Raw genomic sequence first — 18,344 nt, 5'->3', positions numbered from 1 at the left:
TGTTGGATCAGCTGAGGTTTAATCTCAGTCGTCCAATGTTTTTCTTAGCCCTAAATCAGACTCTCTCATTCGAAGGCTCGAACCGAAGCAGCTGTCCTCTCTCACTCTAACTGAACTCTCGAATCTCAGTCTTAAACCTCAACTCCGAGCATCCACGAGCCCACGACCACCCTCTCCAATCTCCCTCCACACACCACTGTCACCACATACGTCCTAGTAACCTACCACCGGTCGATCTACTACTTTTGTCTTCGATTCTCTTTCTCTAGATCGAGCAAACCTCGAGGTAATTGTTGATTCTTTCGAATTACTTTTAAAATAAGATTGGTTCTGTTTCTTCAATTTGGGGTTTTTCGTTTCTGGGGTTTGTGAAAGTTGGGGTTTTTCGTTTCGAATTGGTTTTCAAAGTAATATTTATGTGGCAGTGTAGAATGTGCAAATTTAGGGAAAAATAAAAAATTCTTAACGGGTCATAACGGGTCAAGTCATTTTACCTGAGTAAAATAACCCGACCTGTTAAGAACCCGTTAAGATAATAGGTGTGACACAACACAACCCGTTAAGATAGCAGATGTTACACGAAAACAACAGGAACACAACAAACACCGCCCTTTTGCCAATCCTACCTAATACAATCCGAATCCAATAATCTGACTAATAAATGAACCAAATATGAATTAGGTCTATCCGATCTCTTTACAAGTTAGAACACAACCTGCCAATCGAGCAACAAAAATGATGCAAATCTAAGCACAATTTTTCAACGGAAAATGCAAACATAAATAATGTCACTCTTTTTCCTGCACATTGGACTAATACAATATAAATAGATGATTAAATAATAAAGAAATACAAATTCCACCAAACCAACAAGCTTTTGGCAGCAAACTGGATTGCTTGGGATACTATTCACCTACAATTGCATACAAAAGAATATCATAAAGATCACTTTCAACTCTTCTAAACTTCCACTAAAATGTAAAAAACTAAAAATATTTTGTTTTCTTTACAACAATGTACATTGGTGACATTTTATTCCTCTTTTCATAAACTAGAACAAGCACGCATGGACAAAATCTGAATCTTCCACAAAGACAGCGGCAATATTCCGGAGGAGGCTTCCGTGATATAAAATTGGATGGATTCAACGTGCAACTTTCCACTGCATCTACTAATGACTCGATATAGCCGTGCATGGCAACAAAAGAGAACTTAAAAGCCAAGCTTCATACGAAGTACCATGATTGGTACCCTGCAACAATGTTACCAATCTGGCAGTGGCTGTCCTAGGGCAAGTACAGTGGATACATAAATGCTCCTCAATCTGTCAAAAAATGCGGGGTTGAATTCGCATTTGCATAATCTCCTGAAAAAAGGTGGGGCTATTGCTTTGGAACATGCTTCCCTGAAGTACAAAGAAGTTTTTCAGATGACGAGATTTTCAATATATACACAATTAGAAGTCACTATATTCATCTGTTACCTCTGATACTAATTTCTTTCCTTTTCTCAGAATGGGCTCTTTCCAAGAACGGAGAAATTAAGGCATCTAATTTCACCAGCCAAAGTGCAACTGCAGATGATGTGTGTGGCATACATGCAAAGGACGCAATGAGTTCTTCAGCAAAATTACAAGAACCTTGCACAGTATTGCATTCATACAGGCGGTCCTCGTTGATGGCACCCACAAAGTCCGCAAGAACCTGCAGGAATAAACAATAAAGAAGCTGCTGGTTCAGACTAAATAATAAACACAGATAATATTGAAAAGTGAAAGGTACCAAACCTGCAAAAGCTCAGACAAAGATGAGGTACGTCTGAGCCGTTTCACCCATAACTTATGGGCAGATTTTTTCCAAGCACCCAGCAAAGCATCTTCAGGCATGACTGACTGCACGAAGCAGAGGGAGGTGAAGATCAGCAAAGCACAGAAAAAACTTTAAGAGATTTGAAGCGTCTATAAATGTCTTCAATATATAATTTAGAAAACACGTTTTAAGCATCCAACAATCAAAATTTCAGGGCCAAAACACACCAAAGAATAGCCCCATTATTATTTGTGGGTTATCTACCAGAGGCCCAAACTAACCAGAGGGGGCAAGAAGATACTATTTGATCACTCCGCTCCATTTAGAGTGGTATACATCTTCCTCAGTCCCTTCTCAGTAACACAAGGAAAATTACTCTTTTGGCCTTGTTCCCCGCCATCCCTTCACATACAATCTTATTGCACTTTAGCGAATAAGAAATCAGGTTGTTTTTTCTTTTAAAAGAAAAGCTATTGGATTCGACTGCACAAATATCTGACTAGTCACATTCCAAGCCATATTCCTAGCTTGACCATCAAATGAAGTCTTATTTTTCTCCAGTCTAGGAGTTTAACTTTAAATCTTTTTAACTTGACGATGTTTTCATTTCTCAACTACAACCATTTATCAGAAAATGCAAAGCTAAAATCCAAATGACAGGTTACCTCAATTGCATGCATTGCAGCTTTTAGTGATTGAATCTGTGATGAGAGGACCTTATGCTCAGGATAAGTATCACTTGCTTCTTTCTCCTTGCATGTGGCTACATGTATGGCATACCGTTCTTCCAGATCAAAATGAAGCTCAAATGTTTTATGGCAAATTCTGCAGTGCTTTTCATCTCTCCAATACAAATCATGACAACTTTCACATCTATGAAGTGTATCAAAATAGGATCGTTTACCAAGTTTAACAGCATTAAGCTCTAGGTAAAAGAAATTCCATAACCATGAATCAAATGCTTGGATCCGTTTCCATTTCTGTTTCAGTTCTTCTCCCTTTTTCCTAACTTCAAGAACCACAGCTCCAGATGAAGGTGGAGAATCATTTGCAGTTCCAGATAAGTTGTCTACCTCAGATACTGGTGAATAAGTGTCTTCTCTAACATTATCCGGCACAGATTGATCAGATTGCGCCAATTTGTCAATTCTATCACTAGTTACCATTCTACTTGACATTGCCTGGCAGAGAAACGATATTCGTTTCTCCACAGATTCGATAAGAACAGCCTCTCGTTTACCCCTGTCATCCAAAACTGACAACAAGGCACACAAAGCCTGCATTCGGTTAAGCAAAAGCAAGTAAACATTATAACTTATACAAGGTTAGGCAACATGTACTATAATCACGTTGACTGTATAACAGAAGTTGAGATGGATACCTCTTCAGTATCAATAACCTGCCAGTGACCATCTTCTGAAGATTCAAAGTAAACCCTTCTATGGCCTGGGTCATATTCATTACAAGGGCCCAAGAAAAGCCAGTATCTATTGTATCTACGATCAGAACCCAAAAACACAGATTGCATTGGGTGTAAGCCAAACTGCACTTCTTTTTCTTTTCCATTTTTTCCTTTTGTGGAGGATCTCTCTTCAGAAAACTTTGAGATTGCTGCTGAAGAATCTATCGGGTGAAAATTTAATGTATTATCTTCTTTTGCACGACTCATCTGTCCTGCATGGACCCAGGTTGACCTTGGATCACTATGTTGGTTAGCGGATAACCTCTTAATTTTTCCTCCTGAACCAGAATGAAGGCTGCTAGGAATGCATTCAGCAACAGCATTTGTAGGATCCTATAAAAGAATAAGCACACTATGGTTATAACACTCGATTACAAGAAAAATGAGAGGACATGATTAATCTGTGGAAAATTACTTAACTACCCTGCATGACACATGAGTTGAAAACTATCAGTACAATTGAAGCCCATCTAGAAGTAAGAACACAATGGGGAAACACATGATACATAACAATAGCAAAGACAACAAGCTAGAAATTTCTTTTCTAGTATTTTTGGAATAAACCTAAGAAGCTAGCACTAATGACCTGTCAACATTTCATTAGGGTCACAGGCTTTCAACCCAAAAGATGGATCCAATTTGAAGGCAAGCACTAATAGGAATCAACATTAATGTTGTAACCACTATAACAACGATGGCTACTTGAATCTCATTCAATATTCAAATAATATTTACTGTCAAACAATTGTAAATCTAAGGTTGTTTGCACCATCATATAATATTATCTTACAAAGGGCAGCACAAGTTTCATTTAATAGGGTAACTTCATTGCAGGGTGAAAGAAATAACAATAAAGAAAAGATTTCAATGTCAATGCCAAGATTCTATAAATTACCTCCATCCTGAAACTGGATCCTGCAGTAAGAAGATCAATTAGAGCTACAATTGCATTCACCTTTTCTTCAATGCTTAAATCTGAATATTCGCCTTCCATCAGTCCTAATAACCATACTTCGCCTGGATGACTCTCATCGATTTCAGTGTGTACTGTCAGCATGCTATCTTTATTTCTACCATTGTTCGTATAAGTCAGTTTCCTAATTCTGGAATTTCTTGAATTCCAGCCAGAATCATCATCACTGCTACATGTACCACTGTCACCAAATTCGTCATCAACTGCTCCAGAGTCTTCGGTATCTGATTGGGATTCCTCAACTTCCTTTCCCGAAGAATTAATACGGACACGATATGTGGATGAGGAAATTTTCTCAAATAACGTAATATCACTTGAAAGAGTTGAACAAATTAAAGACTCTAGTTCCTCTATTTCGCTGGAAAGGTTCAATTCAGAAATCTTCAAAAGAAAAAAAAAGTCCGTCACTAATTCAAGTGCAATGATGTGCTTGTGTGTTATAAACTTAATGATTAACACATAAGAAAGGTTAAGATAATAACATGTTTAAGAAACATACCTGTAATGACTTTGCCAACTCAGAAACTTTCAACCCATGAATTCCTTGCTCTAGCAGAACTCTAAACAATTCGCCCTTCAAAGTACCAGGACGTAAACCATACTTCACCATAAGGCTCATTTCCTAGATAACAGAAGATTAAATTTCAAAATCCAAGTTTCATGTGTATAGGTAGATTTATGCAAAAAAAAACAAAAAAAAAAAAAACTTTTTAACAGTATAACATAAATTACCACAGGGAAGAAAATAACACCTCCATGGAATTTATACGCATTATGGCAAATAATGTTGTAGACAAGTGGAGGCAAATAAAAAATACGCTCAATGGATATTATTAAAAAGCGCAAAATACGAAATTATTTTCTTTAACATTGGTCTTCCCTCCAGTATGGCAACTGACTCTATCTAACTAGAGTTCTGGGTCAAGGCAAAAGGAGATTATCTGGGGTAATGACAGATAATAAATCACCACTGCCACTATGGCTCTGAACCCTCAAGGTTTTTGGTAATTAACACATATGTCGAGCATCCATACCACTTAACTTGTGGAATACGTATGTGTTAATAATAAATACGTATTAGTTAAATCAACTATGGTAGTTAAATAGTTTCGAAAACCTTGCTAAGGGCGTCCCTTCGCATTGCACCTTGCTTTGAACCAAAACCAGCTGCAACTAGTACTTGGCGCATTATTTCTGTCCATGTTAAAGGGTTTAGAGATCTCTTCCAGAATTCCAGAGTGGATTTTTGGTTTTCAACCTGCCAAATCATTTTATAAAGATGACAGTTGTTGAGTACTTGCATTCGATTCAAGATGAAAAAACAATTAATTTAAGAGATCTAAAAGAGCTTGACAAAAAATATCTTTGAGATACTACAAAGAGCAAGTAGATCTTCTTAAAGTGCATGAGGTTGAACAACTAATAGTTGATTATGATTTTGTTCAGAAGTTTTTTTATTTTTTAATAGGACGAATAAACGTCTACTGAAAAGGAAAAGTAAATTACAATCAAGGACGGACTAGAAATCCATCTATCCTTAAACATTCATACCAGAAAAATTACAAGAAAACCAGTATCATGAGGTCCTGCCCAATCATATAACTACTATCATGACAAACTTCATAATGTTGGCACGCGGTGGCATGTATGTACCCAAATAAAATGCATATGACATTACTGTTCCTTGTAACTCACCGAGTGAATAAATGCAAGAAAATTGCATGATTTGTTCAAATGAGGTATGGATCCACAGGAAAGCTCCGCTTCAACATTAGTTAGAAGAAGCTTCAGAAGGGCCACGTGAATTTTTACAAGTAGCATGGAATCCTAAAAGGCATGGACAAAAGAAAGAAGTTGAGCAAGTGGAAGACACAATATAAATCTGATGTTGGATCAAAGAACAGAACCTTGTCATGAAATGCTTGAGCAAACTCGTCAATAGTGAAGGAGCTTATATCTACCATAATGGCATAAGTATAAAGGAAATGGAAAACCTGCCCAAGAAAGTCAATCCAGAATATATTTTAGTATAATAACTTAACAAAATCTAGTAAACTGAATTCATGGCCCTTGGACACATCTACTAATAAACCCAATAAATAACAACAGCAACAATCTAGGGTAAAGCTTTAACACTGCAGATCTTTTCATTTGCCAGTTTCCACAGAGAATAATAAATAAGCATATCTCCATAATTTAACACAAATTTTCTAATCATACTGATCAGTTTTGGGAGCAGCCTCTCCATAAATGGGGGTAAGGCTAGCCGACATTCACCTCTCCCAGACCCTGCGTAAAGCGGGAGCCTTGTGCACTGGGTACGACCTTTTTTTTTTTATACTGATCAGTTGTGGAAAAAGCTAATTAACTGTACACTTTTTATGTTTTAAGACATTACAGTGGTAGCTTAGTAGTACTGTGTTATGAGCTGAAAGAAGGTCAAGATGAAGAATACATTCAATCATAGGCTCAGTGATGTATCTTGAATAGTTGAATAAATTCAACAGTCTCTAAAAATGTTCTTACATCTTGGCTAACTATAAAGATGAGATGAAAGAGAAAGAATGTTTTGAGACCATATTTATTAGTATTTATCTAAAGCCAAAAGACCAATGAATCCAAAAAACAAAGGAATGGTTATGAGCTATCACAACTTCACTCCCAAGGATAAAGGGGAGATCAATACTGAAAAGTTAGAAAATTCTCTCCTTTTTCCCTACCCCAACCCTTCACAAAGAAGTGTTCGCAAGAACTTTGTTCATTAGCTAGTATCTAAAAGTCAATATGCATAAAGAGAGGTGTTAAATATGTGTAATGTGAAATTGTGAATACAGAGGCTTCTAACACACATTTACAGTGGAAGTTGCTACTTGCTCAATTACATCTAATCCATATAGACTAAACCTAATTCTCTACAAGAATGATAGTAGAGGAAAATCCTTTTGCAAAATGATCGAAGTGTTCTTAGAAATTGTAGAAAAACCAATGTTTTAAAAAACTAGCCTCAGGGCATGCCTAGGGCGCCTCTGAGGCTGGGTGCGAAGGCTAACGCCTCTGTTTTGAAGGAGTGGGCGGAAGGCGCCGCCTAGGCGTGCCTCAGGGGTTTTTTTTTTTTCTCCCAAACCCAAAATTTGGGTAGGTTTTAACTGCCTCATACCTCTTCCTTGCACTATCATCTCTCTGCTTTTTTTCTGATTTTTATTTTTGAGTAAATTGTACAAATGGTCCCTCAACTTTAATCAAATTGGAGCAATGGTCCCTCAACTAAAAATCCATTACTATTGGTCCCTCAACTTATCAAAATGTGTAGCTATAGTCATTTTCATCAATTTTGTCAAAATTTTGTCAAAATAAGCTATGTTGGAATGACCATTTATATAATTAGGGTCCCTTAACTCATCAAAGTGTATAATTATGGTTATTTTCGTCAACTATGTCAAAAAATTTGTCAAAACGAGTTATATTGGAAGGACCATTGCTACAATTGGGTTAAAGTTAAAGGACCATTTCTCCACTTGAATTAAAGTTCAGGGACCAATGGTAATGGATTTTTAGTTGAGGGACCATAGCTGCACGTTTTGATAAGTTGAGGGACCAAAGGTAATGGATTTTTAGTTGAGGGACCATTGCTCCAATTTGATTAAAGTTGAGGGACCATTTGTACAATTTACTCTTTATTTTTTTATATAATGGATGTGTGCGCTGTATGCGTGCATTGTTATATGTGTGCTCATTGTGCTTTTCATCCTCTATTTTATATGTATATAAAATATAATAAATGTATATATATGTGTGTACATATATTTATAATATATGTGTGTGCTCAGGGTGATTATTGATTAATAATCTTCTTGTTTTTAATATAATATATGTGTACAGTGTATAAATTAAAATTTAGGTCCCGTGAGGCTTCGCCTCATGCCTAGGCCGGGCTATCCCTCGGATGCCTCACCCACGCCTCACGCTTTTAATACACTGAGAAAAACAGACCCCTGAAACATCATTCTGAACAAAAAAGAACTAAAGTGTGACAACAAGCTACAAATTCCAACAAATGAAATGTATGACATCTTTCACGTACAACGTATCCTGTATTTGCAACTCAACAGAATCAAGTTGCAAGCAATTTGACATTATGTACCTTGAACAGTTTCTTGACAATCTCTGGAGAAGAATCCCAAGGTTGCATATCAAATGGTAGCTTCATCGTCACAGAATTTGGAGGAAACTTGGCCAGCAAATCTGAAATTACAGAAACTTCTTATTCGCATCCAAAATAGTAAAATAGTATACGTGCAAACATATATTATACAGAATTCCATTTTAGATTGGAAAATTGGTTCAATTTTTCTTTCAAACCAACCTTTGCAAAGTGAGCATGCATGATCTCCATTAGTAAAATGATCAGAGCACCCCAGTGAATTTGGTCTTACTTGTAATTCCCTTTGCTCCAGCTCCTCATCATCCACAAGCATTGCAATCTTATCCAAATGTTCTTGGGAACCTGTTCCTTCCAAAGCAAGTTCACATTTTTCTTTGCCCGGAAACTTCTGGTTCTTATTGTTAGCTTCCATCTGGTGTCCAAAAGAAAACTGAATGTTATCAAAGCTGATATCTTGAAACACAGATTTGCAATAACAACTTTTTACTTGCCTCTCTTCTTTTGGCTAAATGCTTCCTCTTTTCTTGTAACTTATTTCGTACCCTTCCCTGTTTCTGAAAAGGCAACAAACTGTCAAGACAACTTTCTAAAAGTAACCACTAAGATCGATATTTAAGATGACTCCCAAAATCATTGCTCAAATATCTCCAAGCAAGACAGTATGACTTACAGGAACACATTTTTTTGGTTGCAATCTTCTGTTCCGAGTTACTGGTTTTTGCGATAGAGATGTTCGAATTAGTGACACACTGGAAACTTCACCATTGGCCAAACCCATTTCAATAGGAAAATCTCTAGCATTAGGATTGGTTGCCTGCCAAACCGTCATCAAACCTTTCCCAACACCATGTTTTTGTACTGGAGCACGCTTGTTGCAATCCTGATGATTCGTTATCAAACCTTTCCCAACACCATGTTTTTGTACTGGAGCACTCTTGTTGCAATCCTGATGATTCATCATAAAACCTTTCCCAACACCATGTTTTTTAACTGGAGCACTCGTGTTGCAATCCTGATGATTAATTACAGCATGCTTGATAACCTAATAAAATTGAAAAGGGTAAGAATATATGTGGGACTGGTTATGGTGACTTAAATAGAAACAAGAAAATTATAAAAAATAAAGGCAGCAAAAAAAAGACTATCCATTACCTTTCTCCTTTTAGTTGCTCTGTCGTTCTCTTCGCAAGGGGAAAGAAAATTTGGGGAATCTAAACGGAAATTACAATGTGAGTGAAACCTTCTTAAAGTATGTATCACATTAAGAGAAAATCTCTACAATTAGGAAAATAACATCACAAAGAACAGAGAGGAGAAAAATTCAATTGGCTACCGCAACAGGAATAAGAGTTAACTCGGTGAAGAATAACACAAGCAAACTACCAAAACAATCTAATTCTGAATGACCTTAAAAATTACAAAACAACCATATGTCAAAGAATTAAGCCTCTCCCCTAAAAATAAATCAAGAGAATGTTCTCATCAATAATCGAAAAAACTAACAAAAATTTTGTGACTGATGCATGGCATATTTTATGAACAAACTGAAAAGTAGAATATATATCAGATAGATGAAAATGTGAACCAAAAATGATTCATTTTTCCTATGATTTCTCAGACCAGAAAGTTTCTCGGTTCATACCTGGAGAATGGCAACGTGCCCCAGAGGGAAGAGAGTCAAATTCCACACCAAGCGGAGGACCATCCTTACGGAACACCTTCTTTAGAATGTAGTCTGGAGTTAACAATTCCTGAATATGATTCCATTTCATTCTTTCCTTCTTAGTAAGCAAACTTGTTTTCATGTATCTAGATGATGGAGGAGCTTTTGTTCTTGAGGGGCCGTGTTTATCTATCCCTGTAGCACCAGCTCCCAACTCACTGGTTCTATTTCCTCGCTTCTCTCTCCTCCTCTTCTCCACAAACCAACCCCGAACCTGCTTGTAAGTCAATCCGAACGCAGCAGCATGGCATTCCATTGCCGTTTGTGACGGATACTTCTCCTCTGTATAAAATTAAAATATAAATAAACAAAAAAAAATACAAATATCGGGTTTAATTCTCTTGTGGCTAACACCAACGGTTTGTTATCATTCCGCAGAATCTATGGCACCAGATGCATAAACAATCCTAAATTGCTTCAATAGTTGCACTGTGCAACTACGTCCTGACCAGTTTCGAAAAATCGACACACAGAACAGTAATTGCAGTTGAATATTCCAAATTTGAAACTCCAAATCAAGAAATGAAAATCTAAAATGCTAATTTCAATCAAACAGTCAATTGGGTAACTCAATATCGAACCCAATACAGAAACAGAGCAACAATAACAAAATTGAGCGAGAGAGGGGAGAGAGAGAGAGAGATTAGGATACCAGAGTAGAAGCTCTCGAGGGCTTCAACCTGCAATTGCGTTTTCTTCTTTATCTTCTCCATCATCTTTCCCTTCCTCTCCAACTTCTCGAAATCGCAGAAAATCATAGAAACTTCGCCACCATTTTCTAGAAGCAGCTGAAGTGCAGAAACCAAAAGTAGAAAAATGGGTGGGAGTTGTACAAGCTAGCAGAGTGGGACTGCCGCCGGCGATGTCGGAGCGTGAGCTGCGGTGCCGGAGTTGCAGAAAAATGGAGTTGGAAGAGTGAGCTCTGTAATCTGCATGCTTTGTCTGTAATTTTGTGCCAAAAAAGATGAGGGGAGAAGCAGCAGCTAACCACCAAGTAGGGTTTTGGGTTTTACCAAAATAGTTATCTTCATCAAATTTCTTGGGAAATATTTACTTAATTAATTAACTTAAATATTTATGGCATCATCTTTTTTTCTGTTTTTTTTTTTTTTTTTTTTTTTTTGAGGTTCGCTTTTTGGGTACAAGAAGATGCATTCTCAAGGTTAGGGGTGGGCACAGGCCACGCCCAAGGGATCAAACCAGACCCGTTAAAAAAGGAAACTGATCAAGTCGGGTCGGATATTACAAATCTAATCATTGGAACAGAACCTAACCCGATCTGTTCGGAACGAGTCCATAGGTCCTCCTTTTCTTTTCTTTTTTGGGCTTGGATCGCCACCCGGACTCGCTATGTCGCTCATCCTTCAGATCTTTGACATCGCCGAAGCTTAACGGATTCTACAGAGAAGGTCTAGAAATTGTCCAAGGTTAGAATCAGCTCTATTCCTTCACCAAATTAAACCAAAACCCTCCAAAAATGATGGAAATATTCTATTACGTTCAATCCAAGAAGATTTGGGCTGAAATTGGCTTCGGACTCGACGAAACTCAACCGGAGTCCATAACCACTTTCTAGATAAATGCTTGTAGGCATTCAGAGGTTAAGAATCCCGATTCCCACTTAAATTTCACTCAAAATTCATGTAAGAGTCTAGAAACTTACCAACAAGCTCATAATTTCTATAATGGGGTTTAAATCCGTCTCTGATTCGCCATAATTTGGACGAGTCTCCCAGCCAAATTCTGGAGAAATTGATAGTGATGAAATAAGGGTTAAAACCCTCAAATTTCATCCCAAATCCCAACATACATCACTACATAACTCAACCATATACAAATTGGTACAAATTTGGACGAATGACTCACCAAAATCCAATGAGTTAGCCTAAGGTTCTCGGGCTCGAGAGTTTACTACTGTCGCAGCTTCGGATCTTCCATGCAAGCACATAACATGATCATCAAGCCACCCAAAAACTGATTTTGGTGGTTCCGATTTAAATCTGGCCAGGAAAATGATGGTTGTGGATGATGGTTTCTTGGTGGAAATAAGAGAGTTTTGCAAAGTGAAGGTTAGAGAGAGAAGTAAATTCAGAAAATGAGGGAAAGAAATTAGACCAAGAGGGTGATGATGGTGGCGGACGGATGAGAGATCGACGTTTGATGATGGTGGTGGTGAACAGATGAGAGATCGACGTCTGTGAGTGAGATGAGAGGAGCCAGGAGGAGAGACCGAGCGTGTTGGCCTAGGGTTCTTGGACATGCTAGAAATGGGCCGAGCTGGGGGCCCGTCCACTCTTATTTTAAGACACGCCCCGCCTCACTAAATTCATATACCCACCCTGCCCCGCCTCGGTTTTTATTCTGAAATTTTGGACTCGCCCCAAATTATGGGTACCCGCCTCGACCCGTGGGTCCTGGACCCGTTTGCCTACCCATAGTCAAGGTTTGGACAAAGGAAGTGGTTTGCATTTGGAGTTTTGGGCCAATGGCCCAACTTCAACTTTGTTTCATGTAGTTTTTGTAGCCCAAGGTGCCCAACCTATATATATGGACTTCCAGCCCATTAGAGCATTTCTAACCCATCCAATTGCTTAAGCAATTGGGTGATTGAATCCCCCAAAACACACAAAAACCTTTTCAGCGCACGCCCTCGGGCAATCTGGTGGGCCCTAAACCAACTAACTGAGCAGTCGAGCAGGGATTGCCTAATCCAGGCATGAGGTCATGTGACGTCAGGAAGTCACCCACGTTATAATTTTTTTGCACCAGATACGCGCGTGAGCACGAGTGGTCCCACAAAATGCAAGTGGCAGGGCCCGTGCTGCAGCCACTCAAGATTAGTGCGGACATGGGCTGTTGGATTTTCCAAATCTGGTGGTCTGTGTTAATCCAAATTTTAAAAATTCAAAAAAAAGAAAAAAGTATTTGAGAAAGACTTTGTGACCACGTGGCACAACCTGGCTCTTGGATTGCAAAAAAAATGTCATCCAACAATCCATATGAATTTTGTTTTAGTAAATTTTTTATAGAAATATAAAAATATAGAAAAGTGTAAAAAATAATAATAATAATAATAATAATAATAATAATTTAAGAGAATATGAACTGTGGCGTGACCGGGACGGGGTTGTAATTTCGAATAATGATACATGACGTGACGAGATTAGTTAAAAGTCCTATTTGAAATTAAACATAATATTAATATTTTTAAATATAATTTTTTAATGCCATTTGCGGGGTGGAGATGCACTCGGACAATTACTATTCACTAAGACAATAATTGTCTTTGCCCAGTTGATGGGGCAATTACTGTCGTAGTGGGGTGGACTTGCTATATATATATATATATAGCATGTTGTTTGGCCATTAGTGGACTAGGTATACCTTGAGTCCAGCTTGGTTCACTTCACCTCAAAAGTGAAAATCGAACCAAATAACTATGTTCTAATGATATTCCTCTTCACTTGTAAGTGAAATTTCTGAAGTTCATATCTCATGAATGAATTATTTGAAACCAAATCATTATTCTCACCCCTTAGTATAAATATATCATTGTATTAAAAGAAAAGAAAAAAATGAAATCAACTATCACAAAACCCCAAAGAAAACACTTCGCCGCCAAAACGTCAAAATCTCGACCCTAACACCCAAATCAACACTTGTTCATCCAAAGAAACTCATGGAACCAAGACAATGATAGAAGAATGGTGTTGGGGGTACTAGTACCCACGCCTCTTCTACACACGCATCATCAAGAACCGATAAGTAACTCGCATTAGTCCGAAAACCAATAAGTAACCTGACATGCGAGAAGATGAGTTCGTTCTATTAGAAAGGAGCAACATTTTGCATATGCAAATTCATAACTTGACACTTCTTTACAAACGATATCAGAAGCAAATAGAGATTCATTACGCCAATCAAGCTTGGCAAGTTCATAACATGTCACTTCTTTGTAAGTGAGGATTCAAATTTAACAATGGTATGATCACAACTCACACATCCCCTCAGAAAGGAGGTCGACGTTATATCTATCATCTGAGAAGTTGTCAACTTGTGTTTTCAAGTGTTACGAAAGCCTCGAGATGGTCTTTCACTTTGGGACGACCAAGAAGATAGGTTAGACATGTGAAGGCACTAAATATTGGTGGACAAATATTGTGTAGAACAACACAATAATCCCAAAGAGCCATTAGCTTTGTCTTGGGTTTAAATTTTAAGCAAGATTACAACCCTTTAAACGAATTATTTTTTCAATGTACCCCAAACACAGACATGTGATGTTATTATTCTACTTAAATTATAACACTTAAATTTATTATTTATTTAATATATTCTAAAAGTGAAACATATGAACCATTTATTATTTATTTAATGTTTCACCTCTTTAGCCAGGATTATTGAATTAGCTAGGATTATAATATCATGTGTTGGTGTGTTCAAGGACTAACTTAAATGAGACTAGAAAGGACTCGTGTGGAAGTGTGATACCTATATATAAGAATTAAACAACTTGAGTTTGACACCTATAATACAATTGTTACACTAGTGTGGTTCAATATATTCACATCACACTCATGAGTCAAATATATTGGTATTACACTCAAAATTTCGACCCTACTGTAAGAGCGTGAAACATATATGAGTTCACTATATTAATATTGCACTCACTTTTTCTAGACTACTGCCAAACATTAGGGCCTCGTTTGGTACGTTTCACATTACTGACTATTTCAGTCAAATAGACTAATTTGTACATTGGATAAGTACTGACCAATTATTTGGCGTACTGACTATGTTCTAAACGTTTGGTTCTCTGTCGGATTAAGAGGTAGGACTCGACTTATAATTTGTAATTGCTTGTTTACTAATTTTAGAATAATAATTCATACTAGTATATGCCCACACACTTTTGTGAAATTTTTTGCTTTTGTTTTTAAAATTGAAGGAAAGAGGAAGAGACTGAGGACATGGGAGTAGGAAGAGGGAGAGATGTTTTTTAATTTTTAATTTTTTAAATTAGAGATGATACAATCACTTGTAGGTGAAGCTTAAACAAAAAACAACAAAATTTTGTTTTATGAAATTACGTTATTGTTCTTAACTTTTTTGTTGTGATAAAAGACAAAAATGTCTTTTCACCATCTTTTGGTTGTGTTTCATTAATATGTAGTTTAGATAAAAGATCACAAATGTGTTTTTTTTAATTAAAAAAAAAACAAAAAACAAAAATGCTTGGACGAGATTTGGATGCTAAGGGTGCGTTTGTTGCACCGGACTATCTCGGACTAGATTAACTTCTAGGACTAAGCTACACTGGCTTATAATAGACTAAACTGGACCAACTTAGTGAAGTATTTGGTGATTTGTCGGACTAAAAAAGGAGACAATGAAAATAGTAAAAAATGGACCGTATACAATCATAACAACAAAATTTCATACAACAACATCATATACTAACCAACCTACAATCAAATCCTACATTGAAAAATACGTAGGAGGAGAAATTGCAAATTAACTCATAATCCACTCCAAAAGTTCGTTTTCTAGTATAAAAAACCAAAGATTTACATGCCAAATTCAAATCAAACCAAACAATAAATCGACACTGCCAATAAATTTCCCCTAAATTAAAATGATAAAAAAATAAAAAATAAAAAATAAAAAATAAAAAATTGGGGGAAAAAATGGAAAGAAGCGAATCAGTCTATCAGACCTCTACGTAATTGAGATCCTCCATCTCCGAATCAAACCTCCAGCCGTGAGCCCACCATCGTCTCCTCATCCAACATCTCTTCTTCGATGACCCACCATCATCCCCTCCTCCAATCGACGTGAATGGCCATGCCGCCAACAGTGAAGAGTTTTCTATGGCAGACTCGGCTTCGCTCTTGTCCTTTATGAAGTCGAAGAAGTGCAGAGCCGAAAATAAGTACATCTCACGACGATCGTCACCATCGCTATCGGTGGGGTGGTCTGGCGAGGTCGGTTAACCAGACCAGAACAAAGAAGCAAGGAGAAAAACTGGACAAGAATGCGAACATTATTAGCAATCCAATGCTTATTGGGGGGGGTCTTGCTAAGACCTTCTAATGAAGGACTTAGTCGGGACAAGTCGGCTCTAATCTCATTAAATCTATTTCTACATGTAACAAACACGGTATTGGACTAATAGCTAGTCCAGTCCAAAGAGATTTAGTGAAGGCAAACAAACACATCCTAATTCCTTTATAAACACCGTGAAGATTGTCCGGCATATGGGCTGAGCAAAGCTCTTAAACCCATGCTAAAATAGGATTCTTATTCCCAAACTACTATCTAAAAATCAGCCCAGGCAGGCTACACGATTCAGGGTTTATGGTTCCATTATTTTTTTAATTTATTTAATTAAGTTAAAGGTTTTTTGGGTAACCTACCCAAGAAGAACTCTTATTATTTTTCTTATTGTTTCGTGTTTCTCTTCTCCCTGTCTCTCCGCACAGATGTGTTCTTTTTTTTTCTCTCTCTCTCTCATCCGCTCACTCAGAATCTAACTATGCAGCTGTCGTCGCCTAAACTCAGGCGCCCCATTGCCTTGGCTTATTCTGCAGCCTGTTCAAACTTTGCAAGTAAGTTTTCCATTTTTATTTTCTTTTTAGACTGTAATCTTTAATTTTCTTCATACTACAATTGAATGGTGTTGAATTATAGATACACCATTCCATTACATATGTTGATTCATTGAATTATTGATTAATTTGTGATGAAAAATGATGTCAATTTTAGATTATGAATTATTTAATTTTCAAATGGGGTTGGATTTTGGGTTTTTTTTTTAATTTTTGCTGCATTAGTCTGTGATGATGCTAATGCTACAATGGCTTAATTTTTAACTTTCTCAAAGTCTCAATACAAAAATAATTTTTTTAGAGTGTACGTAGGCAACTATTTCTATGTTATATAATAAATTTAATTAAATTCACCTAGTCTGCCTAGCCGCTACATAGACCATCTAATAGTCTAGGCGCTTAGCCCTAGCACGCCACACGACTAGTACCTAGTGTCTAGCGTCTTTTAGGACCTTGCCCTAAACTAGCATCAAGATTGAAGATAAATTGATTCGAATTCGACCAAAATATATACAAGAAATTGCATAAAATTGCATAAGAAACCCAATTAGATATTGCATAAGCAATTGGGTTTTAGAGGCAGATGTTTTGTTGCTAATTAATTAGGGCTAATAGAGTTAGATTCGAATAGGGTGAGTTGTTCAAGTAAGAAATCAGGAGGAGGAAGTGGGAAAGGGAGGGGGAAAAAGGAGAAAGAAAAAGAAGGAGGAGAAATTCTTGACGCTGACGATGGCAAACACAAGCAGCTGGAAGATGATTCGCGAGGAAGGGGTTAAGAAAGTAGCAAGTGTGCTTTTGTTAGCAACCCGACTAATTATACATAGATTTTGGAGTGTATAAGTTAGCGGGTGTGAGCTGTATAAAATAGGTGGGTCCGGATTAATTTATCTGGTTCTCATTTAATACAAACGACACCAAACACCAGATTTGTACTAAATAACACTGTTCTAAAAATCTCCACCGCCGCCTAGGAGCTAGGCAGCTGGCCACCATCCCGAATAGTCCCTAGACGTCTGAAAATTAAGAAAGTGCGCTTAGACCTACTTAGGTGTCTGTCTAGCCCACCTAAACCCGTCTAGGTTGCGACTCTCACTTAGACAGAAAATCAATAACTTTCATTTTGCATTTTATTATTTCAACAAAGTGTAAGTACTATCCGGTATCTGATTCGGGCTGCCAGTCTTGCTAATGCAACTCCAGAAACCACTCGACATATGTGGTTCTTCAACCGTTATTGCCTTTGCGTGAACCTTTTCCATAAGTGACCTTCTTCCCGATTTCCTTTATCTCTCTCGCCTCTGACCTTCAGTCCCCATGTCCCCTCCCACATTACGTTGCCTGCAGTCTGACGGTCTGGTCGCCGAAACCAACCTCTCTAAGCAACTCTGACAACCTCGTCTACAGAGTCCAGCCGCATGTTCTTCCCAACAAATGAAATAAACCTCAGCAAATTGAACTAACCTAGAAACTTGAGCTTTTCAATTTGAGAACTACTGATTAAAAATTAACCACCATGAATAAAAAAACAACACTGTGAAGATGAAAATGAAAAAGGGAAATTGAAGTAGGTTTTGGCTAGAAGTGATGGGTCAAAACCTCCGCAAAAAA

At 37.4% G+C, this 18,344-nt stretch overlaps 1 protein-coding gene across 1 annotated transcript; it reads right to left on the bottom strand.

The window, feature by feature from the left end:
- Positions 1-813: 813 nt before the first annotated feature.
- Positions 814-11,160, bottom strand: LOC103423670 (homeobox-DDT domain protein RLT3-like). Its single transcript, XM_029097295.2, has 17 exons — positions 10,781-11,160; positions 10,048-10,410; positions 9,558-9,616; positions 9,076-9,447; positions 8,897-8,959; positions 8,607-8,817; positions 8,385-8,485; positions 6,151-6,237; positions 5,939-6,070; positions 5,361-5,501; positions 4,743-4,865; positions 4,166-4,624; positions 3,190-3,603; positions 2,474-3,085; positions 1,787-1,891; positions 1,484-1,703; positions 814-1,405 (listed from the first exon to the last, which is right to left on the bottom strand). Exons 1-17 carry the CDS (start codon positions 10,884-10,886, stop codon positions 1,383-1,385), a joined length of 3,591 nt encoding a protein of 1,196 aa, XP_028953128.2. The 5' UTR covers positions 10,887-11,160; the 3' UTR covers positions 814-1,382.
- Positions 11,161-18,344: the final 7,184 nt, after the last annotated feature.

Source organism: Malus domestica, chromosome 17, assembly GCF_042453785.1.
Source record: "Malus domestica chromosome 17, GDT2T_hap1".
Taxonomy (NCBI): Eukaryota; Viridiplantae; Streptophyta; class Magnoliopsida; order Rosales; family Rosaceae; genus Malus; species Malus domestica.
Note: the sequence above shows the minus strand (reverse complement) of the source record. Positions and strands in the feature narration are given on the sequence as shown.

What these genes read in the sequence shown, in the direction of transcription:
- LOC103423670 (XM_029097295.2), bottom strand. Translation starts at nt 10,886, where the DNA reads ATGATTTTCTGCGATTTCGAGAAGTTGGAGAGGAAGGGAAAGATGATG. An exon ending in TTCTTGCATTTATTCACTCG is followed by an intron (nt 5,502 to 5,938) that starts GTGAGTTACAAG and finishes ATGATTTGGCAG; the next exon opens with GTTGAAAACCAAAAATCCAC. An exon ending in GATCCAGTTTCAGGATGGAG is followed by an intron (nt 3,604 to 4,165) that starts GTAATTTATAGA and finishes ATTCTTTTATAG; the next exon opens with GATCCTACAAATGCTGTTGC.